General features: G+C 45.8%; 1 protein-coding gene and 1 pseudogene across 2 annotated transcripts; both read right to left on the bottom strand.

Moving 5' to 3' along the window:
* Nucleotides 1-464: 464 nt before the first annotated feature.
* LOC311148874 (cyclin-dependent kinase inhibitor 1B-like) lies at nt 465-4051 on the bottom strand. Its single transcript, XM_084185873.1, has 3 exons — nt 3321-4051; nt 2780-2909; nt 465-1874 (listed from the first exon to the last, which is right to left on the bottom strand). Exons 1-2 carry the CDS (start codon nt 3772-3774, stop codon nt 2791-2793), a joined length of 573 nt encoding a protein of 190 aa, XP_084041999.1. The 5' UTR covers nt 3775-4051; the 3' UTR covers nt 465-1874; nt 2780-2790.
* Nucleotides 4052-6482: 2431 nt separating this feature from the next.
* On the bottom strand, nt 6483-14160 carry LOC311148770 (tyrosine--tRNA ligase, mitochondrial-like; annotated as a pseudogene). Its single transcript has 8 exons — nt 13787-14160; nt 12819-13018; nt 12587-12662; nt 12165-12332; nt 9417-9572; nt 7579-7612; nt 7333-7455; nt 6483-6639 (listed from the first exon to the last, which is right to left on the bottom strand). The product of its transcript is annotated as a tyrosine--tRNA ligase, mitochondrial-like (transcript).
* Nucleotides 14161-27749: the final 13589 nt, after the last annotated feature.

The following is a 27749-nucleotide window of genomic DNA, read 5'->3' as shown; positions in this document are numbered from 1 at the left end:
AGCACTAGAATCACAAAAAGAACAAGTGTTTTTAACGAGTTAAATCTCTGCATGCCTAGGACTTTATTCCAGGATGATAATGTTTAAAATCTCATACTAAAAGCAGTGTGTATGGAGAGAACCGAGGTATGACACAATCACAGCAATCTATTAAACTGAAATTTAACGTAGTTTTGCCTGGAGTCCTGAGAGGTATTTTTAATTGTGATTCATGAGTGGGCTTTTTAGAAACATCATACCTCATATGCAATTCATTTTTCCCAAGAGAGCACATGCAGTTTCTCTGTGCAATATATAGAATTAAACATCAAGTTATGAAGGAGGGATATGGATGATATATTAGCATAATCGACATTCAATAAAATATTTATGCTGTATACTTGCTGAGAGAGAGAAAGAGAGAGTGACTGTGTGTAGGCTGGAGAGCTTCCTATCAACAGTGCAAACATGACCAACAAATCAGATAAAGATGTAACTTCTGTTTAATTGATTGCAACACATCTTAACCACACATCAAACAATGCACATCAAATATTTTAAAATCAGGCTCAGGTTGCAACCTTTTTTGATAAAATAAAAACTACCAAAAATATGCTTTTACAAAAAAAAAATATGTAAATGCAACTTTGGATAACCTTAATCAAAACCCCATTTTATTCTACATAAAAAAAGCTTGACATAAATAAGTTAGTATAATTTCTCAGTGTTTTTACAAAGTTATGTACACTTAAAAGATTTACACGGGCAGAGTGACTACTTTGAGACAATTCTTAGCCTCTGAACAAAGGCTGATTGTAACTGGGTGAAATTAAAGTTATTTTAGAAGCTACATTTGCATGATCAGCACTCTAACAATGTCTGGGAGTAGAAGGGGGGAGATTAACAAATTCAATTATCTTTCTGTATCAAACAGGAGTGCAATGTCAAGGCAACCTGATGGTAAGTGAAAGCGTCGACACAGACATATTGAAGCAACCATGTATTTGGTATTGTAGGACATTTCAAACATATAAAAAGGCCTAATAGTAAAAAAAGAAAAGAAAAAAATAACCGTTAAACTAACAGACACTTGAGCATGTCAGGGAGAGGATGAAGTTGATTAATACTACCAGTACAGTTAACAGAGACTTTATCCTTCAGCAAATGAGTATCCCATACAACTTCAGAAAAATAAATTAGGTGAACTTTTTTTTAAATGGTGAAGAGGAAGACAAATATTCCAGAATTTAAGATACCAATATAGGCCTACAGATTTTCTCAACAAAATACAATAAATATTGGCTGACTTCGCGTATTACATTTTGTCATAACAGAAATGTATCATTATTTGAGGCATTGTTTTCATGGGGTGGCTGAGAACCCATGTTGTGTGACACTTAAATGACCTTAAAAAACAACAAGGATACACATTATGTACCATCAATCTCTCCCTACATACAGATGACCTATGAAGATACATTGATGAGGAACAATTATTTAATCCAAACATTTTTTAAATGGAGCAGGATTTATAAACAGCATTTTGGAAACAAAACTACACTGCAATTCTTCAAGTCAAATCAAATTCACACCTTTTACAAAGTTTTTCCCCCCCAATCATATTATGTTTTATGTGCTACATATGAAAATAAATACACAGGTAGTAAAAAAAACGGCGCAAAAAAGGAAATAAAACCTAATTGCACACTGCTACATCGACTGCTTTTAGAGGCAGTAACTTTATGAGTGCCAGAACTTTAGTGTTTATATTTCAGTGCTTGCACAGCATCCCCATCCTTAGGGAGAATTGATATGTTTCGTTTTCTTTGTAGTTCCTCTTCAAAATCACCAAACACTGAGGGTTCCATGACAAAAAGGGAAATACATCTTCAGCTCTGCAGAGAGAAATTAAAACAAAGTTGTGAGATCAATGCTAATTTACACCAGTAAACATTATCACATACAAATGCATCAAAACCGTTCCTGGACACTTCTTTTCACAGAGAAACATAGATGTGGCAACATGTAGTAGTTCTAACATGACAAAACATTGCTAATAATAATGATAGTAATCTACTGAGGTCAGACACCCTACTGACTCATTCAAAGCAGCAAGACTGTCACCAGAATACTTTCATTTTCCAAATTATAATTCATTTTCTCCATCTCTACACACACACACACTTCATTGCAAGTTAGAGTAAACATTTAGGCCTATTAAAAAACGTTCATACTGCGCTTTCATTCAATAGAACGGACAGATGTTTTGAGAGGGGACTAGCATGCATAGTGCACTGCTGAGGAGACCTGCCCCTTCTCCCTCTCATGAGGGCAGTGGTTGCTGACGTGTTACTATAGTGTTGTTCTGAGGACTTGTTTACAGTTTCGTCGGAAACTTAACCTCACCGTGGCAGTTGTAGTAAATGTTGCCTATATTTTGTGTAGCCTCTTGGACTTTAACCCTTTACTGGACCGCACTGAACGTCACAACGATATAGTTAAGCATACATTTCGAGCTTCATTAAAACAAATAGCTACTTAGTTGGCAATTGCGCATAGGTTACAAGGTGGGAAATTCACAACTGCTCAACATATTAGACAGCACGTCTGAAATGCTTACAGGAATACCAAAGTGATGTGTCTAGCTTTACCAAACCCAACAGCTTACACACCCAGCTTTATGTAGGCAATTAAATCAAAAAACATTTGGAAAATATATTGGGTTAGTTGGGAAAATAAGTCCACAACAGTATAGCATATCTCACTAAAGCCAGACAAAAGTATCAGATAACTAGTTCACCTTCGTCATCTTCACGTTTGAGTCCTGGGACTGGCTTTCCTGGGTGTGCGTTCTACAGAATGTGTCAAGCCAGGGCATGGAGTAACTTCATTCGAACTACTGTGTGACCTTTTATTTTGGGATGAGGGGTCTGGAAGAGAAAGACAATTTTTTTCAGAATTTAGGTCAAAATGTTATCCTCGAAAATATGAGTAAGGCAATTTAGGCCATTACATTTCCCTATCTATAGTGATTTGCCTATCAGGTCCTATCTTTACAACTTGACTAGCAGGTAGTCATAGGCTACCGGTATTGCCAACTTAAAACATTGCTGAAAACTATTAGAATAATTGTTGTAACTCTTTTCTTTAGAATAACTGATAAGTGGGCCCATCTATCTGGTAACTAAGCCTACAGTCTCCTACAATGTTATGTCGAGCCTGGCTGATACAAATTACATAGCTGAATAGGCCAGCACGGTAAACAGTAGGCAGAAAGACAAAGTAGCCTGACTGATGATTATCTATAATTTTCATCATCATTCATAAAGGCGTAGGCCTACATTCATGGCAGGCTGGTCTTTTTCTCTGCCCGGTGCACTGCTCTTTGCTCTCCATTTGGCTCTCTGACCTCTCGGTGTTTTCAGAGGGCTGCGGAGGAGTCACCACCAGACAATTATGATTCCCATTTAGATCCACATTGTTATTCCCAGAGGGGCAAACGTCTTTCACGGATGGTTGCGTTCTGGTGTAGAAATTTGGAATGTCTTTACAATCCATTAATTCCCATTTTAATCTCCCGTTCGATAGAGGTGTGTGACTTGGAAAATCGAAGTTCCATTTCGCTGAGGCCGCCTCTTCCATCTCTTGCAAATGTCCCTTTAAATCCCGCCTTAACTCTTCGCGATCCGGCGAGCCGAAAAGGTTTCTGCAGGCTGACGGTTTGGGGTGATCCGACAACCGAGCATCCGTCCTTTCCAACGTCGGGCTCCCATTTGAAAGTCGAACATCTGACATTTTCGGAGAATCAATTAACGTCAAAATAAAACACTTAAAAATTCGTATTTCCTCCTTTCTCACCGCGATCCAAAACAAGCGTAAAACGACAGATCAACACTTATGCCATGCATAGGTCTGGATAGAAACGTTAACGTCCAATATGGCAATGCGAGCTAAAGTAGTCTCCACAGATAATCAAAACAATGTGCAGTAACTGAAGCCACTCCTGTCAATTTCTTCTCGTAGTAAGAGAGAAGAAATAACAGACAAACCTTTTCAGTACCCAATATGGCGATTGAGGGGAGGCTGACTGTGGTAAAAAATGATTGACACAGAGAGCTATTTAAAACGAAGAAGGGCATTCATTGGTTAAAAAACGTAGGCCCGCCCAATTCTCTTAAGGCGATCATACACCTTACAAAGGCTTTGCAACATTGTCACATTTCAATACATTTTACTTTGTAACTGCTGTAGCCACAATCACGATAGGCATCTATAACATTGTAGCTATGGATGTAACTAAATAAAGGGCCATTATAAGGAAACTTAAAGTATTCATTATTAATTTATTGTTTATGTTGAGAAAATATTTGAATGTCAATGGTCTCGATCTTCATGTCAAATAGTTTTTTAGCACCAAAATAGAACAATAAATATACTGGGGGAATTCTAATTTTATTTGAGAATTATAATAGTTTTTCAATAAATGTGGAATTGTTATACCACCTTAATGATTTGAAACATTTTAAAATACACAGGCCAGGGTGAAGCATTTTGTTGCTTGGAGTAGGTAGTCCTTGTCATGAATCTGTCAAGCATTCTAAAAAGCTAATAAAATCTTAACATTTTAATTATTTTGCATGGTGGTAACCAGTTATTTCTCTCCAATATTAGATGAAAAATATTGACTTATCTGAGCTCAGTCAAGGTCACCAGTGGACACCCCAGCAAAAGGAGGGATGGTATTAGAGTAGTGGCAAGCATCTCTCATTGGGAATACAATATTTTCTGCAGGTTAACTAAATTAGACAATTTACACTTATTTATTAAACCATCAATTAATAACTACTTAAATAAATTATAATAACTCCTTGGCCATTTGCAATAGAAACAGACTACAGTAAGAGTGAATATTTATTTTATTTCACCCATATCAAAATGTGACAAACCTACACATCTTGTCCACCTGTTTTTAAATTACCTATTGTCATTTTTTTTTTTTTTTTTAATGATCATCTATTTTAGCTGTAATTTATTTCCGCCATTGAATTTTTAATTCCTGGACGTAACTAGGGTCTTATAATCTAATTTTTCTCAGTCCTCATTTAAAGAGAAGACAGCACTGACCCCTAGTGGTAAAATGCAGTACTAGGCAAATCTGTATCTAATATCTAAAGATCACAAAAAATACAACCGTTTACATACACAGAAGGTAACATACAACTAACAAGACAAAAGCCTTCCAACAAATATATTTAATATATTACAGTAGCCGATGTGAGTAAGACCTTTAAACAGGTCAACATTCACAAGGCCGCAGGGCCAGATGGATTACCAGGACGTGTACTCCGAGCATGCGTTGACCAATTGGCAAGTGTCTTCACTGACATTTTCAACCTCTCCCTGTCTGAGCCTGTAATACCAACATGTTTCAAGCAGACCACCATAGTCCCTGTGCCCAAGAACACTAAGGTAACCTGCCTAAATTACTACCGACCTGTAGCACTCACATCTGTAGCCATGAAGTGCTTTGAAGCAGGTTGAGCGCTTCAAGTTCCTTGGTGTCCACATCAACAAACTAACATGGTCCAAGCACACCAAGACAGTCGTGAAGAGGGCACGACAAACCTATTCCCCCCTAAGGAGACTGAAAAGATTTGGCATGGGTCCTCAGATCCTCAAAAGGTTCTACAGCTGCACCAACGAGAGCATCCTGACTGGTTGCATCACTGCCTGGTATGGCAACTGCTCGGCCTCCGACCGCAAGGTAGCGCATACGGCCCAGTACATTACTGGGGCCAAGCTTCCTGCCATCCAGGACCTCTGTACCAGGCGGTGTCAGAGGAAGGCCCTAAAAATTGTCAAAGACTCCAGCCACCCTAGTCATAGACTGTTCTCTCTGCTACCGCACGGCAAGCGGTACCGGAGCGCCAAGTCTAGGTCCAAGAGGCTTCTAAACAGCTTCTGCCCAAGCCATAAGACTCCAGAACATCTAATCAAATGGCTACCCAGACTATTTGCATTGCCCCCCCCACGCTGCTGCTACTCTCTGTTTATTATCTACGCATAGTCACTTTAATAACATCCTACATGTACATATTACCTCGACTAACCGGTGTCCCCACACATTGACTCGGTACCGGTACCCCCTGTATATAGCCTCGCTATTGTTATTTTACTGCTGCTCTTTAATTATTTGTTACTTTTATATTGTATTTTTTGGGGGTATTCTTTCTTAAAAATGCATTGTTGGTTAAAGGCTTGTAAGTAAGCATTTCACTGTAAGGTCTACACTTGTTGTAGTCGGCGCATGTGACAAATAACATTTGATTTGATATGATTTGAGTGTCATTGAATCCACACATATATAGTGCACTAAATCCCCTCCTAGATACCAGCAGGGATATATTGAAACAATACCATCTCTCTTCACCTAAGCCTCCCAGCTTGCTGTCCTACCTCCAGTACACAGACAGTCAATAGGAGTTCTAAGGTCCCAGCGCCACTCACAGATTGAGCCACCTGATGATGTGGAAGTTATTTTTGCCCACTCTGAGAGAGACAGTCCGTTGGCCAGGATTTGCTGGCCGGGGATCAGTACCTGCTCTGTGCTGTGTCTTACTGTGGTTGATCCATACAGCTCCTTCTGAAACCATGCGATAACTGCAGCACAACACAACACAGAGACATCACAGCCCATGACAGAGACAACACTTCACATCACATAGTCATCACAACACATCACAGAGACATCACAACACATCACAGAGACAACACATCACAAAGACGACGCATCACAGAGACAACGCATCACATCATAGAGACAACGCATCACATCATAGAGACAACGCATCACATCACAGAGACAACACAACACATCACAGGGACAACGCATCACATCACAGAGACAACATCACATCACAGAGACAACACAACACATCACAGAGACAACGCATCACAGAGACAACGCATCACATCACAGAGACAACGCATCACATCACAGAGACAACGCATCACATCACAGAGACAACGCATCACATCATAGAGACAACACAACACATCACAGAGACAACACAACACATCACAGAGACAACACAACACATAAAGTCCGTTAACACATATGTTTGAAAGTCAGACAGATAGAGAACTTTTCAGAATTTGAGAGTGGAGTGAAAGAAAGAAACATGGAAAGCAATAAAGAGAGATTAGAGGAAAGGGAAAATATAGAGTAAGAGAGAGAGTGTGATAAAGCTATTGGGGTGTGAGTGGTGAAACAGAGAGCGTGAGCGACCCTCCGTGTGAGGTAGTCAGGTCAGGGATGATAAGGTACAAAGGAATGTAAAGGGAGAGCCCTACCCTTTGGGCACGAGGGATGGCCTCTGCCCTGCGGCAGGCATCCAGTACTATGGTCCCTGGCTCCAGCAGCAGCTCATGGAAGGGGGCCTCTCTGAAGAGCTCCTGCAGCTCAGCATCACTCATATGTTCCCACGGGGGGCCAGTATGAAAATAAAAAAAAGAATGTATGCACTCACTAACTGTAAGTCGCTCTGGATAAGAGTGTCTGCTAAATGACGTAAATGTAATTGTAATATGCTCCAGGGCCTGAAGGTTACGGTGGTACAGGGCATTGGTGCACCTGGAGAAACAAACAGACACACACACACACACACACACACACACACACACACACACACACACACACACACACACACACACACACACACACACACACACAGCATTACTAATAAACTCAGCAAAAAAAGAAACGTCCCTTTTTCAGGACCCTGTCTTTCAAAGATAATTCGTAAAATTCCAAATAACTTCACAGATCTTCATTGTAAAGTGTTTAAACACTGTTTCCCATGCTTGTTCAATGAACCATAAACAATGAATGAACATGCACCTGTGGAACGGTCGTTAAGACACTAACAGCTTACAGACGGTAGGCAATTAAGGTCACAGTTATGAAAACTTTGGACACTAAAGAGGCCTTTCTACTGACTCTGAAAAACACCAAAAGAAAGATGCCCAGGGTCCCTGCTCATCTGCATGAACGTGCCTTAGGCATGCTGCAAGGAGGCATGAGGACTGCAGATGTGGCCAGGGCAATAAATTGCAATGTCCGTACTGTGAAACACCTAAGACAGCGCTACAGGGAGACAGGACGGACAGCTGATCGTCCTCACAGTGGTAGACCACGTGTAACAACACCGGCACAGGATCGGCACATCTGAACGTCACACCTGCGGGACAGGTACAGGATGGCAACAACAACTGCCCGAGTTACACCAGGAACGCACAATCCCTCCATCAGTGCTCAGACTGTCCGCAATAGGCTGAGAGAGACTGAGGGCTTGTAGGCCTGTTGTAAGGCAGGTCCTCACCAGACATCACCTGCAACAATGTCGCCTATGGGCACAAACCCACCGTCGCTGGACCAGACAGGACTGGCAAAAAGTGCTCTTCATTGACGAGTCACGGTTTTGTCTCACCAGGGGTGATGGTCGGATTCGTGTTTATCATCGAAGGAATGAGCGTTACACCGAGGCCTGTACTCTGGAGCGGGATCTATTTGGAGTTGGAGGGTCCGTCATGGTCTGGGGCGGTGTGTCACAGCATCATCGGACTGAGCTTGTTGTCATTGCAGGCAATCTCAACGCTGTGCGTTACAGGGAAGACATCCTCCTCCCTCATGTGGTACCCTTCCTGTAGGCTCATCGTGACATGACCCTCCAGCATGACAATGCCACCAGCCATACTGCTCGTTCTGTGCGTGATTTCCTGCAAGACAGGATTGTCAGTGTTCTGCCATGGCCAGCAAAGAGCCCGGATCTCAATCCAATTGAGCACGTCTGGGACCTGTTGGATCGGAGGGTGAGGGCTAGAGCCATTCCCCCCAGAAATGTCCGGGAACTTGCAGGTGCCTTGGTGGAAGAGTGGGGTAACATCTCACAACAAGAACTGGCAAATCTGGTGAAGTCCATGAGGAGATGCACTGCAGTACTTAATGCAGCTGGTGGCCACACCAGTAACTGACTGTTACTTTTGACCCCCCCTTTGTTCAGGGACACATTATTCAATTTCTGTTAGTCACATGACTGTGGAACTTGTTCAGTTTATGTCTCAGTTGTTGAATCTTATGTTCATACAAATATAAACACGTTAAGTTTGCTGAAAATAAACGCAGTGGACAGTGAATTTAGTACCAGGCGACACCTCATTAATGACACCCAAATGACATATGCAGTCTTTCTCTGACTAATTATCTATTGCAAAATGTTTCATGCATTTGTCAAGATGCACACTTTCACTACCCAATTCCATCTGATCAATTCCAAGGTAATTTATAATCTTGACTTTGTGAAGGGGTTAATTCAATCCATTAGTCTGAAGTTACTCAGGCCTTGTCTTGCGTGTGAACATACAAACAAACACAACACCTTTTGGCACTATCCAGGCCCTCCTTGCCGTGGACCAGTTTGGTGACTTCGACGGCGAGACGTTTGTGTGCGGGACGTTTGCCTGGCTCCTGTCTCTGCTGCTCCATCACCAGCTCTACCTCGGCCAGGGATAGGAAGGTGAACAGTTTCAGATACCTGCAGGTAGCACAACCAACCAACACTGACTCAGTCTCCAACATCACCATACATAGGCTACACACAGGTGCTGTTATCAGGTCCCGTGTTCACAGTGTCTCAAAGTAGGTTAGGCGCGTACATTTACAAAAACGTCCCTCGTCTGTCATGAACGTTGACAGGACAGTGTGGCAAGCAAAATGTGTTAGCCGGTGCATGCATACTGACCAAAGTCTTGCATTCTCTACCAACCGAGTCCTGTGTGGCTCAGTTGGTAGAGCACGGTGCTTGCAACGCCAGGGTTGGGAGTTGGATTCCCAAGTGGGACCAATATTAAAAAGTACGAAAATGCATGCACTCACCACTAAGTCGCTCTGGACAAGATCGTCTGCTAAATGACTAAATTGTAAATGTACATGGTTTAGTGCATGTGATAGAAATGTATACGGCAGTGCTGGCGCTCTAAAAAGTCGGGTAAATACTTTCTTGTGGATATTTTGTCACCAAATTCAACCCACTGAAGGACCAAACACAGACAACCGTTATGGTGTAATGTAATTTTATTGAACATTCTGGCTTGTTAAGGAAACTTTCCACTGCTTAGTTTCAGGCTGTACACCAGAAAATGGTATCACAGTCTGATTCATCAGCCTAAGAGGAGGTGTGCGGATCTAGTTGGCCTTTTAAATCCGACCACCACCCCTGGTGAGACAAAACCACGACTCATCAATGAAGAGCACTTTTTGCCAGTCCTGTCTGGTCCAGCGACGGTGGGTTTGTGCCCATAGGCGACATTGTTGCCGGTGATGTCTGGTGAGGACCTGCCTTACAACAGGCCTACAAGCCCTCTGATCCTAGATCAGCAGCAGGTATCCTCGAGGTTAGAGCATTGGACCAGTAACAGAAAGGTCGCTGGTTCGAATACCGGAGTTGACAAGGTGAAAAATCTATCGCTGTGCCCTTGAGCAAGGCACTTAATCCTAATTGCTCCAGGGGCGCTGTACAATGGTGACCCTGGCTGTGACCCCACTCCCTTCAGGTGTCTCAGGGGTAGTTGAGATATATGCAAAAAACACATTTCCATTACACACTTGTGTGTAACAGGACAAATATAAACACCCCCCCAAATTATTATCATCATCAACACTCCTACTCGGAGACGCTTCCATATGGGCCCGGTTTCACATTCAGGTTAAAGCTAGTCGTCCTAGTATATACAAACAAACCATTCAATTATATAGCCTTCAGAGGGGTATCCTACAAAGCAAGCTAGATCTACTCAGGGTTTTCTAAAGCTAACCAGCTTCAGTTAGCTTCACATTCCAGCTCAGGCTTCATCCGTACTACGACAGTGGATATTGCTCGTCTGCCTGCCGCTAACTCTAGCTAGCTAGTCGAACGCCGAACTCCTCATTGAGACAATGCTGAAACATCAATCCATCCATGGGTGAATCAGTGCCACATTTTTATTTGTGCCGAAATCAAAATGAAAGAAAAAGTTATCTTACAAATTTAGCAGGCTATGGTGTGGAAATAGGCTTTTAGAAGTGGCATCTTAATTTTTTTTACTTAACGTTAATGCCGTCTTTGGCGTTAAAAGCAAAAGCACTCCTATCGATATTTTATTTATTTATTAAGTCATACAAAAGTGTTACATTGCATGACATTTAAAATGCATTCTGTCATTACTAAATGTGTAATGCGATATATTTTAACGTTACAAATTTTTGCACAAAAAAAATACATTTGATTAATACAAATTTTAATCAGTATTCTTCCTCAAATGAAGGGGATGATGATGCAATCTTTGCAAGAGGGAGGGAATCTGATTTCATTGGTCCCCATCTCATGGCACAGTCATTTCATTCAGGGTAAGTGGAGTTAACCGTGAGTTAGCCTGCCCCGGAGCAGGTTAGTTCTAAAGGATTTGTTGCCATAGAAATTTAGCTGGCTAATAGGTGAGCCACTTTCGTATGACCTGAGTTGAACTCAGAGTTGACCAAAGTTACCTCGCTAACTCCTCAAACCTGCTTCCTAGAATACCCCTCTGTTTAGTTCTAAATAGAAGGCTCTGATAAGCAGGTCCAGTTCCACTGGAGTCTCCAGCAGGGTTGCCATGTCCGCCTGTTTCCCGCAAAATTGGGCTACTTTGAAAACGATGTTGCGGGTGAAAATGTATTAGTTACAGGTTTTTGGGCTACTTCTAAATTGCACCACAGCCGCCATAGCATTTCTCTTTTAAAAAACATGATTCATTTCACTGTGACCTGCTGCTGCAGACTATCAGGCAGTGAGGCAGGCTGTTGCTGAGTGAGTGGTGGGGAGGGAGGGTCGGGTGTGAGTTGAGAGAGTGTTGCAGGCCACAGGCAGCTGAGTGATTGAGAGGAGAGCAGCGCCAGCACGCGCACACGTCATGACAAGTGATGTGAGAACAACTAACTAACAGCACTAGCTAGCTACATACTTCTCCCTCCTGTGGCAACTACTCTCTTGCTGTGAACATTTTTTGGGGGGCTAGTTTTCAGGCCTTGTGGGCGGGTTGCGAGTGGTCATTTTCCTGGACATTCTAGCTCGGCTTAGGCCGCCTGGCAACCCTGGTCTCCAGCCACCTACCATTCCACACTGCTGTCAGGCTGCCTGAGGAAGAACTGATAAAGGTCAAACGGAGACGTCTTGTCCCTGTTCAGCCACACTGCATTGCCTGCTGTCTTCCCCAGCTTGTCCCCCACAGAGCTGGTCACCAGTGGGATGGTCAGCCCATACACCTCCTGTCCAGTCACCCTGTCACAGAGAAATTGATTACAATGAACATTAAAGAGACCATCACTGGTCAGTTAATGTTGAGGCAAGTGTGTGTTATTGCATGTTTATTATATACATTTTTATTATTGTAAGTTATTTATGGGCATGATGCATCACTTTAGTGTCTGATGCATCATTCAGATGCTTGGCTACAATATCCGGAATCAATGTGATAATTGGTCAATAGATTTGCAAATGTGTGTGTGTCCCCAATGAATATGACGCAACATTACTTGTGTATGAACTCGTGCCCAGACATCAGGTTGCCCAGTTGGTCTGTCCCTCCCAGCTGGATCTTACGGCAGGTAGCTTAGTAGTTAAGAGCGTTGTGCCAGTAACCGAAAGGTCGCTGGTTCTAATTCCCGAGTCGACTAGCTGAAAAATCAGTCGTTGTGCCCTTGAGCAAGGCACTTAACCCTAATTGTTCCTGTAAGTCGCTCTGAATAAGAGCGTCTGCTAAATTACTAAAAATGTAAATGTGATTCTGGTTCAGGTGGTAGAAGTCATAGGCTTGAAACAGCTGCTAAGAGAACTCAGTAAGGCTCATGCCCTCTGCACTCTTCAGCAGCTCATGGTTGGTGAAGATTAGATCCACGCTCTCCCTGATAGCCCTTGTATTGTCCTCAACTACATCAGATAGCCGCTCTCTCTCGTTCATTTTCCCGCTTGGGTCTCCTATTTACATTTACATTTACATTTACGTCATTTAGCAGACGCTCTTATCCAGAGCGACTTACAAATTGGTGCATTCACCCTATAGCCAGTGGGAGAACCACTTTACAAATATTTTTATTTTTTTAGAAGGATAGAAGGATTACTTTATCCTATCCCAGGTATTCCTTAAAGAGGTGGGGTTTCAAATGTCTCCGGAAGGTGGTGAGTGACTCCGCTGTCCTGGCGTCGTGAGGGAGCTTGTTCCACCATTGGGGTGCCAGAGCAGCGAACAGTTTTGACTAGGCTGAGTGGGAACTATGCTTCCGCAGAGGAAGGGGAGCCAGCAGGCCAGAGGTGGATGAACGCAATGCCCTCGTTTGGGTGTAGGGACTGATCAGAGCCTGAAGGTACGGAGGTGCCGTTCCCCTCACAGCTCCATAGGCAAGCACCATGGTCTTGTAACAGATGCGAGCTTCAACTGGAAGCCAGTGGAGTGTGCGGAGGAGCGGGGTGACGTGAGAGAACTTGGGAAGGTTGAACACCAGACGGGCTGCGGCATTCTGGATGAGTTGTAGGGGTTTAATGGCACAGGCAGGGAGCCCAGCCAACAGCGAGTTGCAGTAATCCAGACGGGAGATGACAAGTGCCTGGATTAGGACCTGTGCCGCTTCCTGTGTAAGGCAGGGTCGTACTCTCCGAATGTTGTAGAGCATGAACCTGCAGGATCGGGTCACCGCCTTGATGTTAGCGGAGAACGACAGGGTGTTGTCCAGGGTCACGCCAAGGCTCCTATCTGTGCTGTTGCACCACCGATTAGAGCGATGACATTGTGCCCTGCGCTTTGAAAATGCAATAGCCCGATGATGGCGAGTAAATTACCCACGTGAAGGCTGTCCGCCGTGGGGTCGAATCCCCAGTACATGGTCTGGCACCCAGACTGCAGTAGCTGAGGAAGTTGATCTTGGGCTGCTTTTTCGGGGAAAGCATCCTTCAAAATGCCCCGTTTATTTAGAGATAAAATAAGTCCACTCTGGACTGTTGCAGAGCGATGAAACCTGTACCTTAACGTTATACATGGGAGTGTGTTTTTCGAAATAATACAAGAACCATGCCGCGATGCACAAGCAAAACGCCTAGCTAAGGACGCCGCCATATTGGTAACTGTGCGACACATCTTCTTCTTCTTCTTCTTCTTCAGTGGGGTTTATCGGCGGTTGGCATCCAACATTATGGTGCATTACCACCACCTACCGTACTGGAATGTGGGCCAGAGACAGGGAGAAACTAAATCCTACATGCCAAACCCGTTTCTCTTAAAAAAGATAACAAAATATCTGAGACTATATCTAATGACTTTCTGCTCAATATACTCTTTAAACTAATTTTCTGTATCCCCTTCTCCCTCATACTAAATATCATCCTCTCTCTTTCCCTCTGATACTGTCCACACTGTAGCAATACATGCTCCACAGTCCTGACAATAATCACACTTTCCTGATGGATGTTTTCCTATCACGTTTAATGTCTTATTCAACTGGCTGTGTCCCACCCTTAATCTTGTGAAAATAGCCTCCTCTCTTCTGTCCCTTCCTGCCTTCCTCCCCTCCCCGACTTTCCTCTGTACATGAAAACTGTGCGACACACTGGACAAGAAGATTAAATAAGGGACTAATGTATGACGGTAAGAATATAGCGCCATCTAGTGTATTGTGTACATTTACCAAATGTACTATTTACATACCCTGCCTGTTCCTCCTGACCTGTGACCTTTTTTCTTATCATTTGTCATTTTTAATGTCACATTATCCTCTTATTATCCTCTTAGGTTGACGATTAAAAAAGTAATTTGTTTGGGTTGTCTTGTTTTACCTGTTGTGTGGATGTCCCATTTGAATCTCCCAAATGTACATCTGGTGTAACTTGGAAAGTGGGAATAATGTGTGATTGAACATGTTTTCTTACCCCTCTATGTCAATGATAAAAGCCAAGGAAAGAAAAGTCAAAGCAAACCCCCTACCTGCTTAGTATTGGATTCACTTTTTGGTGTTTATAATGATATAAAAAGCACACTGACAATGTAGCTGACCAATGTAAAGAGAGAGTGAGAACAATTTAATGTAATCCTGCGGTGCAGATCAGCAAGTGCAGGGTTTGATTACAGGGGGGGCTAGGAGGGGCTAAGCACCCCCATAACGAATCAGGGCCTGCCATAAGAATTAAATATTATGAAACTTCCAAGGTAATGTTACACAAGGTACACTATATATACAAAAGTATGTGGACACCCCTTTAAATGAGTGGATTCGGCTATTTCAGCCACAACCGTTGCTGAGAGGTGTATACAAGCAAGCATACAGCCATGCAATCTCCATAGACAAACATTGGCAGTAGACTGGCCTTCCTGAAGAGCTCAGTGACTTTCAACGTGGCACCGTCATAGGATGTCACCTTTCCAACAAGTCAGTTCGTCAAATTTCTGCCCTGCTAGAGCTGCCCCGGTCAACTGTAAGTGCTGTTATTGTGAAGTGGAAACATCTAGGAGCAACAACGGCTCAGCTGTGAAGTGGTAGGCCACACAAGCTCACAGAACGGGACCGCCGAGTGCTGAAGCGCGTAACAATTGTCTGTCCTCAGATTGCAACACTCACTACCGAGTTCCAAACTGCCTCTGGAAGCAAGGTCAGAACAAGAACTGTTCGTCGGGAGCTTCATGAAAGGGGTTTCCATGGCCGAGCAGCCTAAGATCACCATGGGCAATGCCAAGCGTCGGCTGGAGTGGTGTAAAGCCTGCCGCCATTGGACTCTGGAGCAGTGGAAACGTGTTCTCTGGAGTGATGAATCATGCTTCACCACCTGGCTGTCAAATCAAATCAAATCCAAAAAGAAAAATAGCCACATGCGCCGAATACAACAGGTGTAGACATTACAGTGAAATGCTTACTTAAAAAATAAATAAAAAGTAAAATAAAAAAAGTGTTAAGTTAAAAAATGAAAGCAAATAACTACAGTTGAAGTCGGAAGTTTACATACACCTGTCAGTAGTTCCGATGTGGATGTGGTGGAGGAGTCAGGCGCAGGACACAGAGGATACGTCCAAAAGACTTTAATAGTCCAAAGAGCAACAAACAAAACACGACCTCGAAAACAGACGGAGGCGAGGCAATTACGCAAACACGCGTAAACAATAATCCCAAACATAGACAGAGTGCAGACACGCAGCTCTGCACGACAGGCAGAAAATAACAACACACAATCAGACTAATGCAAAACAAGGAACTTATAAGACAAGTAATCAACACACAAATGGACACAGGTGTAAAAGACAGACAAAAGCAATCACACTACGAAACATAGAGCGGTGGCAGCTAGTACTCCGGGGACGGCGAACGCCGAAGCCTGCCCGAACCAGGAGGAGGAGCAGTCTCGGCAGAATCCGTGACAGTACCCCCCCCTTGACGCGCGGCTTCAGCCGTGCGCCGACCCCGGCCTCGGGGACGGCCAGGAGGACGCGGACCCGGGCGCGTGGGATGCCCACGGTGGAACTCAGTCAGGAGGGATGGATCGAGGATGTCCCTCCTGGGCACCCAGCACCGTTCCTCCGGACCGTACCCCTCCCACTCCACGAGATACTGGAGACCACTCATCCGGCGCCTCGAGTCCAAGATGGTCCGGACCCTGTACGCCGGGGCCCCCTCGATGTCCAAAGGGGGCAGAGGGGTCTCTCCTATCTCATCTTCTTGGAGTGGGCCAGCTACCACCGGCCTGAGAAGAGACACATGGAACGAGGGGTTAATATTTTTGTACTCTATAGGCAGTTGTAACCTGTAACACACCTCGTTCAATCTTCTCAGGACTTTGAAGGGCCCCACAAACCGCCGACCCAGCTTCCGGCAGGGCAGGCGGAGGGGCAGGTTTCGAGTCGAGAGCCAGACTCGATCTCCCGGTGCGTACACCGGTCCCTCACTGCGGTGGCGATCGGCGCTCGCCTTTTGTTGACGGATGGCCCGCTGCAGATGGACATGGGCAGCGTCCCACGTCTCCTCCGAGCGCCGAATCCACTCGTCCACCACAGGGGCCTCGATCTGGCTCTCGTGCCATGGTGCCAGGACCGGCTGATAACCTAAAACACACTGGAAAGGTGTTAAATTGGTGGAGGAGTGGCGGAGAGAGTTCTGGGCCATCTCTGCCCAGGGGATGAACCTAGACCACTCCTCCGGCCGGTCCCGGCAATAGGACCTCAAAAACCTACCCACATCCTGGTTGACACGTTCCACCTGCCCATTGCTCTCTGGGTGGTACCCCGAGGTAAGGCTTACCGAGACCCCCAAGCGTTCCATGAACGCCCCCCAAACTCTGGAGGTGAACTGGGGACCTCGGTCAGACACAATATCCTCGGGGACCCCATAGTGCCGGAACACATGGGTAAATAGGGCCTCAGCGGTTTGTAGGGCAGTAGGGAGACCCGGCATTGGAAGGAGACGACAGGCCTTGGAAAACCGATCCACAACGACCAAAATGGTGGTATTCCCCTGGGAGGGGGGTAGGTCGGTTACAAAATCCACCGATAGGTGGGACCATGGTCGTTGTGGAACGGGCAGGGGATGTAACTTACCCCTGGGCAAATGTCTAGGCGCCTTACACTGGGCACACACCGAGCAGGAGGAGACATAAACCCTCACATCCTTAGCTAACGTTGGCCACCAGTATTTCATGCTAAGACAGTGCACGGTCCGGCCAATACCTGGATGTCCAGAGGAGGGTGATGTATGAGCCCAATAAATAAGACGATCACGAACCTCAAGCGGAACGTACGTCCGCCCCACAGGACACTCGGGGGGAGTAGGGTCGGTACGCAGTGCCCGCTCGATTTCCGCATCGACCTCCCATACCACCGGAGCCACCAAACAAGACTCCGGCAGTATGGAAGTAGGCTCATTGGACCTCTCCTCTGTGTCATACCGCCGGGACAGGGCGTCTGCCTTACCATTCTGGGACCCTGGGATGTATGTGATCTTAAAAACAAACCGGGTTAGGAACATGTTCCACCTAGCCTGACGAGGGTTCAATCTCCTAGCTGCCCGGATGTACTCCAGGTTACAGTGATCAGTCAGAATGAGGAAAGGGTGTTGAGCCCCCTCAAGCCAATGCCTCCACACCTTTAGGGCCTGGACTACGGCTAACAGCTCCCTGTCCCCAACGTCATAGTTGCGCTCCGCCGAGCTGAGCTTCTTGGAGTAGAACGCACAGGGGCGGAGTTTAGGTGGCGTGCCGGACCGTTGTGACAGGACTGCCCCAATACCGGTCTCAGACGCGTCTACCTCTACTTGGAATGGTAAAGAGGGATCCGGATGCGCCAGCACCGGGGCCGAGGTGAACAGGTTCTTCAGTTTGACAAATGCCCTGTCCGCCTCAGCCGACCACTGCAAACGAACCGGACCCCCCTTTAGCAGGGACGTAATGGGAGCTGCAACTTGTCCAAAACCCCGAATAAACCTCCGGTAGTAATTAGCAAAACCCAAGAACTGCTGCACCTCTTTTACAGTGGTTGGAGTTTGCCAATTACGCACGGCCGATACACGGTCTACCTCTATCTCCACACCAAACGCGGACAACCGATAACCCAAAAAGGAGACGGACTCCTGGAAGAACAGGCATTTCTCTGCCTTGACATACAAGTCATGCTCCAACAGTCTTCTCAACACTCGGCGCACCAGGGCTACATGCTCGGCTCGTGTAGAAGAGTACACTAGGATTTCGTCGATGTACACTACTACACCCTGCCCATGCATGTCCCGGAAAATCTCGTCAACAAAGGATTGGAAGACTGAAGGAGCATTCATTAACCCGTATGGCATGACGAGATACTCGTAATGACCCGAGGTGGTGCTAAATGCTGTTTTTCCATTCATCCCCCTCCCTAATGCGCATCAGATTGTACGCGCTCCTGAGATCCAACTTTGTGAAGAACTGCGCTCCGCGTAACGATTCCGTCATAGTCGCAATCAGTGGAAGTGGGTAACTGTACTTAACTGTGATCTGATTGAGACTACGGTAATCAATACACGGGCGCAATCCCCCGTCCTTCTTCTTCACAAAGAAGAAACTCGAGGAAACCGGGGAAGTGGAGGACCGTATGTATCCCTGTGCCAAGGACTCGGCTATGTAAGTCTCCATAGCCGCTGTCTCCTCTTGAGACAGGGGATACACACGACTCAGTGGAAGAGCCGCTCCTGTTTGGAGATTTATCGCACAGTCCCCCTGTCTATGAGGAGGTAGCCGTGTTGCCCTCGATTTGCTGAACACAAGTGCTAAGTCCTCATACTCAGGGGGAATGCGCAGTGCGGGCACTTGGTTCGGACTCTCTACCGAGGTCGCCCCTACGGAAACACCTAGACATCTCCCTACACACTGGGCAGACCACTCCATAAGAGCCCTCTGTTGCCACGCAATGGTAGGATCATGGGTGCTTAACCAGGGAAGCCCCAACACCACGGGGTACGCAGGAGAGTCAATCAGATAAAACTGAATGATCTCCTCATGACCCCCCTGCGTCGTCATCGTCAGTGGTGCTGTGACCTCCCTGATCAGGCCCGACCCCAACGGCCGGCTGTCTAAGGCGTGGACAGGAAATGGAGCTTCTACCGGCCGAAGGGGAATTCTTAACCTACAACAAAATGCCCGATCAATAAAGTTCCCAGCTGCGCCTGAATCTACTAGCGCCTTATGCTGGGAATGAGGTGCCACCTGTGGAAATCTCACAGGAATACTCATGTGACCAACAGAAAGCTCTGGGTAAGTGGGGCGCCTACTCACCTGAAATGACTCCCCAGTGCGTGACCTGTTGTCCCCTCTCCCAGGAGACCCTCCCCAGCACCTGGCCGCGGTGTGTCCTCCACGACCACAGTTGGTGCAGGGGATGGCCCCCCTCGGGTTCTCTCTCCTCCTCTCTCTAGCGCCAGCACCCCCGAGCTCCATGGGAATCGGCTCGGAGGTGCTGGAGGGTGAAATGGACGACCCCCACTCGGGATGTCCGCGGGTAGCCAGCAGGGTGTCTAGACGGATGGAGATGTCCACCAACTGGTCGAACGACAGGTTGGTGTCCCTGCAGGCCAGCTCACGACGAACGTCCTCTCGTAGGCTACACCGGTAGTGGTCGATGAGGGCCCTCTCATTCCACCCCGCATCCGCCGCTAGCGTCCGGAACTCCAGTGCGAACTCCTGTGCGCTCCTCTTCCCCTGTCGGAGGTGGAACAGACGCTCTCCCGCCGCTTTCCCCTCAGGTGGATGATCGAAGACAGCCCTTAAGCGGCGGGAGAACTCCGCGTAGGTGATGGTAGCGGCGTCTATTCCCCTCCATTCGGCGTTGGCCCACTCCAACGCCTTGCCGGATAGACAGGAGATGAGGGCGGAGACGCTCTCGTATCCCGAGGGCGCCGGGTGTATGGTGGCCAGGTAGAGTTCCACCTGCAGGAGGAATCCCTGACACCCGGCTGCAGAACCGTCATATGCCCTCGGGAGCGAGAGCCGAATGCCACTGGGTTCCGGTGCTGAGAGAGGAGGACTGGCCGTTGGTGATGGGATGGTGTAAGAATGCGTGGGCACCTCTCCAGTCACCAACTGGCGCAGAGTGTTGGACACCTCGTCCATGGCGGCCCCAAGTTGCCGGATCATGGTGTCTTGGTAGCTGATCCGGTCTTCCAGGGATTCGGGTTCCGCCGCTGTTACTGCTGACTCCATAGTATAGGTGTGTTGTTCTGTCAGTAGTTCCGATGTGGATGTGGTGGAGGAGTCAGGCGCAGGACACAGAGGATACGTCCAAAAGACTTTAATAGTCCAAAGAGCAACAAACAAAACACGACCTCGAAAACAGACGGAGGCGAGGCAATTACGCAAACACGCGTAAACAATAATCCCAAACATAGACAGAGTGCAGACACGCAGCTCTGCACGACAGGCAGAAAATAACAACACACAATCAGACTAATGCAAAACAAGGAACTTATAAGACAAGTAATCAACACACAAATGGACACAGGTGTAAAAGACAGACAAAAGCAATCACACTACGAAACATAGAGCGGTGGGAGCTAGTACTCCGGGGACGGCGAACGCCGAAGCCTGCCCGAACCAGGAGGAGGAGCAGTCTCGGCAGAATCCGTGACAACACCTTAGCCAAATACATTTAAACTCAGTTTTTCACAATTCTTGACATTTAATCCTAGTAAAATTCCCTGTCTTAGGGCAGTTAGGATCACCACTTTATTTTAAGAATGTGAAATGTCAGATTAATAGTAGAGAGAATTATTTATTTCAGCTTTTATTTATTTCATCACATTTCCAGTTGGTCAGAAGTTTACATACACTCAATTAGTATTTGGTAGCATTGCCTTTAAACATTTTTACATGGGTAAAATGTTTTGGGTAGCCTCCCACAAGCTTCCCACAATAAGTTGGGTGAATTGTGGCCCGTTCCTCCTGACAGAGCTGGTGTAACTGAGTCAGGTTTGTAGGCCTCCTTGCTCGCACATGCTTTTTCAGTTCTGCCCACAAATGATCTATAGGCTTGAGGTCAGGGCTTTGTGATGGCCACTCCAATACCTTGACTTTTTGTCCTTAAGCCATTTTTCTACAACTTTGGAAGTATGCTTGGGGTAATTGTCCATTTGGAAGACCCATTAGCGACCAAGCTTTAACTTCCTGAGTGATGTCTTGAGATGTTGGTTCAAAATATACACATAATTTTCCTTCCTCATGATGCCATCTATTTTGTGAAGTGCAGCAGTCCCTCCTGCAGCAAAGCACCGGCACAGTATGATGCTGCCACCCCCATGCTTCACGGTTGGGATGGTGTTCATCGGCTTGCAAGCAACCCCCTTTCTCCTCCAAACATAACGATGGTCATTATGGCCAAACAGTTATATTTTTGTTTCATCAGACCAGAGGACATTTCTCCAAAAAGTACGATCTTTGTCCCCATGTGCAGTTGCAAACCGTGTCTGGTTTTTTATGGCGGTTTTGGAGCAGTGGCTTCTTCCTTGCTGAGCGGCCTTTCAGGTTATCTTGACATAGGACTCGTTTTACTGTGGATATAGATACTTTTGTACCTGTTTCCTCCAGCATCTTCACAAGGTCCTTTGCTGTTGTTCTGGGATTGATTTGCTTTAAAGAAAGTATCACTGCCTCCTTCTCACAAATTATCCAAAAAATATAAAAATTAAATAAAGTTGGTTCAACACAGTGGCGGGTCATTTTGACCCTAGGACAACGGGAGGGTTAAAGGCACAGTCAACTTAGTGTATGTAAACTTCTGACCCACTGGAATTGTGATACAGTGAATTATAGGTTAAATAATCTGTCTGTAAACAATTGTTGGAAAGATTACTTGTGTCATGCACAAAGTAGATGTGATTACCGACTTGCCAAAACTATAGTTTGTTAACAAGACATTTGTGGAGTGGCGCAGTGGTCTAAGGCACTGCATCGCAGTGCTAGCTGTGCCACTAGAGATCCTGGTTAGAGTCCAGGCTCTGTCGCAGCCGGCTGCAACCGGGAGACCCATGGGCGGCGCACAATTGGTCCAGCGTCGTCCAAGGTAGGGGAGGGTTTGGCCGGCAGGGATGTGGGTTCGTTTCCCACGGGGGGCCAGTATGAAAAAAAAAAAAAAAAAAAAAAAACATGTATGCATTCACTAACTGTAAGTCGCTCTGGATAAGAGCGTCTGCTAAATGACTAAAATGTAAATGTAAAAACATATTTTAATGACTCCAACCTAAGTGTATGTAAACTTCCGACTTCAACTGTAAAGAGAAGTAGTAAAATAAAAGAACAGTAGGGAGGCTATATACAGGGGGTTACCGGTACAGAGTCAATGTGCGGGGGCACCGGCTAGTCGAGGTAATTGAGGTAATATGTACATGTGGGTAGAGTTAAAGTTACTATGCATAAATAATAAACAGAGTAACAGCAGCGTAAAAGAGGGGGATGGGGTGGGGGGGGGGGGGCAGTGCAAATAGTCTGGATAACCATGATTAGCTGTTCAGGAGTCTTATGGCTTGGGGTAGAAGCTGTTGAGAAGCCTTTTGGACCTAGACTTGGCGCTCCGGTACAATTTGCCGTGCGGTAGCAGAGAGAACAGTCTATGACTAGGGTGGCTGGAGTCTTTGACAATTTCTAGGGCCTTCCTCTGACACCGCCTGGTATAGAGTTCCTGGATGGCAGGAAGCTTGGCCCTAGTGATGTACTGGGCCGAACGTACTACCCTCTGTAGTGCCTTGCGGTCGGAGGCCAAGCAGTTGCCATACCAGGTGGTGATGCAACCAGTCAGGATGCTCTCGATGGTGCAGCTGTAGAACTTTTTGAGGGTCTGAAAACCCATACCAAATCTTTTCAGTCTCCTGAGGGGGAATAGGCTTTGTTGTGCCCTCTTCACGACTGTCTTGGTGTGTTTAGACCATGATAGTTTGTTGGTGATGTGGACACCAAGGAACCTGAAGCTCTCAACCTGTTCCACTACGTCGATGAGAATGGGGGCGTGCTCAGTCCTCTTTTTTTTCCTGTAGTCCACAATCATCTCCTTTGTCTTGATCATGTTGAGGGAGAGGTTGTTATCCTGGCACCACACGGCCAGGTCTCTGACCTCCTACCTATAGGCTGTCTCATCGTTGTCGGTGATCAGGCCTACCACTGTTGCGTCGTCGGCAAACTTAATGATGGTGTTGGAGTCGTGCCTGGCCATGCAGTCATGGGTGAACAGGGAGTACAGGAGGGGACTGAGCACGCACCCCTGAGGGGCCCCCGTGTTGAGGATCAGCGTGGCAGATGTGTTGTTACCTACCCTTACCACCTGGGGGCGACAGACCAATCTGGATTTGGCGGATGCCAGGAGAAAGCTACATGCCCTAATGCAGAGTGCCATCTGTAACGTTTGGTGGAGGAGGAATAATGGTCTGGGGCTGTTTTTCGTGGTTCGGTCTAGGCCCCTTATCCAGTGAAGGGAAATCTTAACGCTATAGCATACAATAACATTCTAGACGATTCTGTGCTTCCAACTTTGTAGCAACAGTTTGGGGAAGGCTGTTTCCTGTTTCAGCATGATAATGCCCCCGTGCACAAAGTGAGGTCCATACAGAAATGGTTTGTCGAGATCGGTGTGGAAGAACTTGACTGGCCTGCACAAAGCCCTGACCTCAATGCCATCGAACACCTTTGGGATGAATTGGAACGCCGACTGCGTGGAAAGCCTTCCCAGAAGAGTGGAGGCTGTTACAGCAGCAAAGGGGGGACCAACTGTATATTAATGACAGACGCTACGATACCATTTCTGTTACGTGCGTCTGAGAGATTGCACAATTTAAGACATCATTTGCAGTTGTATCTGAAGACCAGCAGATGGAGTCCTCAATCTCAACATCCCATGGCCTCATAGATTTACAGGTAACTGCCAAAATAAAGGAAACACTTGAGTTGTTTGAGGTTTTATGGTGTGGGGTGCATTTTCCTGGCATGGTTTATTTCCACTCAACCCCTTAGAGGGCAAGGTAAATGCCAATAAATACACAGCCATTCTGAGTGATCACTTTCGACCTATGGTAAAACATTTCTATCCTGATGGGAGTGGTCTCTTCCAGGATGACAATGCCCCCATCCACAGGGCACGAGTGGTCACTGAATGGTTTGATGAGCATGAAAACGATGTAAACCATATGCCATGGCCATCTCAGTCACCAGATCTCAACCCAACTGAACACTTATGGGAGATTCTGGAGCGGCTCCTGAGTTTTCACCATCAAAAAAACTATTCCTTTTGGAAGAATGATGTCGCATCCCTCCAATATATTTCCAGACACTTGTAGAATCTATGCCACGGTGCATGGAAGCTGTTCTGGCAGCTCGTGGTGGACCAACGCCCTATTAAGAAGCTTTATGTTGGTGTTTCCTTTGTTTAGGCAGTTACCAGTATATGGCATCTTTCATTCATTCAGCTCTCACCATCAATAAGATGTTATTATTTATTTGAAATAGATGGACAATAACATTTGATTTTTTAATTCATTTTATTTTTCAATCTATTCAAAGTCAACTTGTTTGTTGTTTAAATTACTACATAAACATTCATCAAACATGTACCGTATTGGTCCGAATATAAGACGGCCTTTTTTCCCCTCGAAATAGGTCCAAAAAAGTCGGGTCGTCTTATATTCGGGGTCTAGTATTCAGAGCGCAGTTTCTCTTCTTCGGCGCTCCCTTTAAATGTCAATACACATTCGCGGGCACAGATGGCGCCAAAAATTCGTTCCGGACGGAGGGAAGAGGCGTCCTTAACAACCAGCCCGTTACCGGTGTTTAAAGATGGAAAGACAGGCTGACCATTTAGAGACAAGTGGCTCAAAAGTGGGCCAGGTCAATAAACAACAGCGGAGGAGCTATGATGCCAATTTCAAAATAATGGTTGTCAATAAGGCAGAGTCATCTAACAACTGCCAAGCTGCCAAGACATTCGGGGTCACTGAGTGTAATGTAAGAAGATGGCGAGCAGAAAAACAACGTCTAAAAGATGCTAACAGTCAGCGAAAATCCTTCCGTGGTCCTCAAAGTGGTCGTTTCATTGAGGTTGACCGGAGGGTTTTTGAATATGTCAGGGAAAAAAGAAGTGAGGGAATGCCCATTACCAGAGCTGTCATCCAGGTTAAGGCCCTGGAAATCGCCAGAGAGCTCAACATCACTGGATTTAAAGCCAGCCTCGGCTGGTGTCGTAGGATGATGCGGCGTAATGGACTGTCACTTAGACGGAGAACGAGTTTGGCCCAACGCCTGCCGTCAGACTTCGGAGAGAAGCTGCTTTCGTTTCAGCGCTTTGTTATCAACCTGAGGAAGAAGCACTCCTACCCGCTGGATCAGATCGGCAATGCTGATCAGACACCCGTTTATTTCGACATGCCAACATCGGTGACTGTCAATAGAAAGGGAGAAAAGTCTGTGTTGGTGAAATCAACGGGCAACGAGAAGAGCCGCGTCACTGTCATGTTGACATGTCTCGCTGGTGGCAGCAAACTCCCCCCGTATGTCATTCTTAAGCGTAAGACTGTGCCAAAGGACCCAATGCCAGCTGGCATTATTGTGCGCGCCCAGGAGAAGGGCTGGATGGAGTCGGGGCTTGTAGTGGACTGGCTAAAGGTTGTGTGGGGCGCACGCTACGGGGGACTGAGGAAGAGGAGGAACATGCTCGTTCTGGATGCGTTCCGCGGACATCTGACTGAGCCCGTGAAAAGTCAGGTGCGAGCAATGAACGGGGATCTTGTGATCATACCAGGGGGAATGACAAGCCAGCTACAGGTGTTGGACGTAGTTGTGAACAAGCCTTTCAAGGATAACCTGCGAAAAAAATACACAGAGTGGCTCCTGTCTGGCAACCACGCACTCACACCGACCGGGAAAATACAGAAGCCGTCAGTCCGTCTACTGTGTGAATGGATCCTGCATGCATGGGATGCTATTCCCTCACAGAGCATCATCGATGGCTTTAAAAAATGTTGCATCTCAAATGCATTGGACGGCAGCGAGGACGACGTGCTTTGGGAGGAGCCGGTGGAAGCGGAGCAGCTGGGGAGCGATGACAGCGAGAGCGAACACAGCGGGGCAGAGGACGTGTGTGAGGGATAGAGAGACATCGGAGGAGAAGTTTGGCGAATTTTTGTTAAGTTTAGTTAAATGTGTGGCCTGTATTTTCTCTGTTATTTAAAAATGTTGCTTTATTATTGCTTGATATTAATTTTGAATCATACTGTACATAGTTTGCCTTTGTGTTTAATTCACTGTGTTTTTAATATTGTTATTTTAAAATAAAATGAAGTTCTTTGTTCGGCAAATCTAGTCTGCAAATCTGTTTTTCTAAATGTTTGTGTTGAAAAACGGGGGGTCGTCTTATAATCAGGGTCGTCTTATATTCGGACCAATACGGTACTTAATTGTTACCAAGCCACAGTATACATAAACAAAGCATCCAAAGACTGTCTCCAGTCTCTTTGCATGACACTAGCCACAAAACCACTGCATCAACCATGAAATTTTGGAAATTACTACAAAATAAAAACCTTATTCCTATATTTGCTGCCCTCATCATTTCTACAGTTGTATTTATTATTATTATTATTATTATTATTATTATTATTATTATTAATGTGTGCTGTATGGCAGAGCACTATAAACTCACTTGAAAAATAAAAACAAAGAGAACAATACCTCGCTATGCCCTGAGCTAGTATAAACTAAGGGACAATATTTTCCCTGATACATGTCAAAAGTCCCTTGTCAATTCAACACAAAACAATATAGCTCCTCAAGGGTAGTAGACATCTTTAATTTTCCAATCACATTACTTCTCCTCTGGGTTTTGGCTCTAGTGTTTGAACCACTATATAATCTTGTTTGTATTTTCACTAATCCAAGAGAGCGATCTCTCTAATATGGAGGAATGTAATTCCAAACAGTCATTATGTTCCATAGATTCAACAATGATCTGTCTGCCTATTAAAATGTTGATGCCTTCCCTAATTCTGTCATGACGCCATATCCTCTCTTTGTGTATCTCCGTACTATGTAGTGTCATATACCAGCACCTTCTGGCTGGGGACACAGAACTGTGTGCATCTGTACTTTACTGTATTGTGTCTAGTGTTGTATGTCATAGGTTAAGGCACAGGTTGTGTTTAATCCCTAATGTGTTCTGTTCACCTTGTGATTCTA

Source organism: Coregonus lavaretus, assembly GCF_964263955.1.
Source record: "Coregonus lavaretus genome assembly, chromosome: 21".
Classification (NCBI taxonomy): Eukaryota; Metazoa; Chordata; class Actinopteri; order Salmoniformes; family Salmonidae; genus Coregonus; species Coregonus lavaretus.
This window is presented reverse-complemented; position numbering and strand designations above follow the sequence as displayed.

Coding starts and splice junctions, on each gene's coding strand:
- LOC311148874 (XM_084185873.1), bottom strand. CDS start 3,774: ATGTCAGATGTTCGACTTTCAAATGGGAGCCCGACGTTGGAAAGGACG. Junction 2,910..3,320: donor AAGACCAGCCTGCCATGAAT/GTAGGCCTACGC, acceptor TTTCTCTTCCAG/ACCCCTCATCCCAAAATAAA.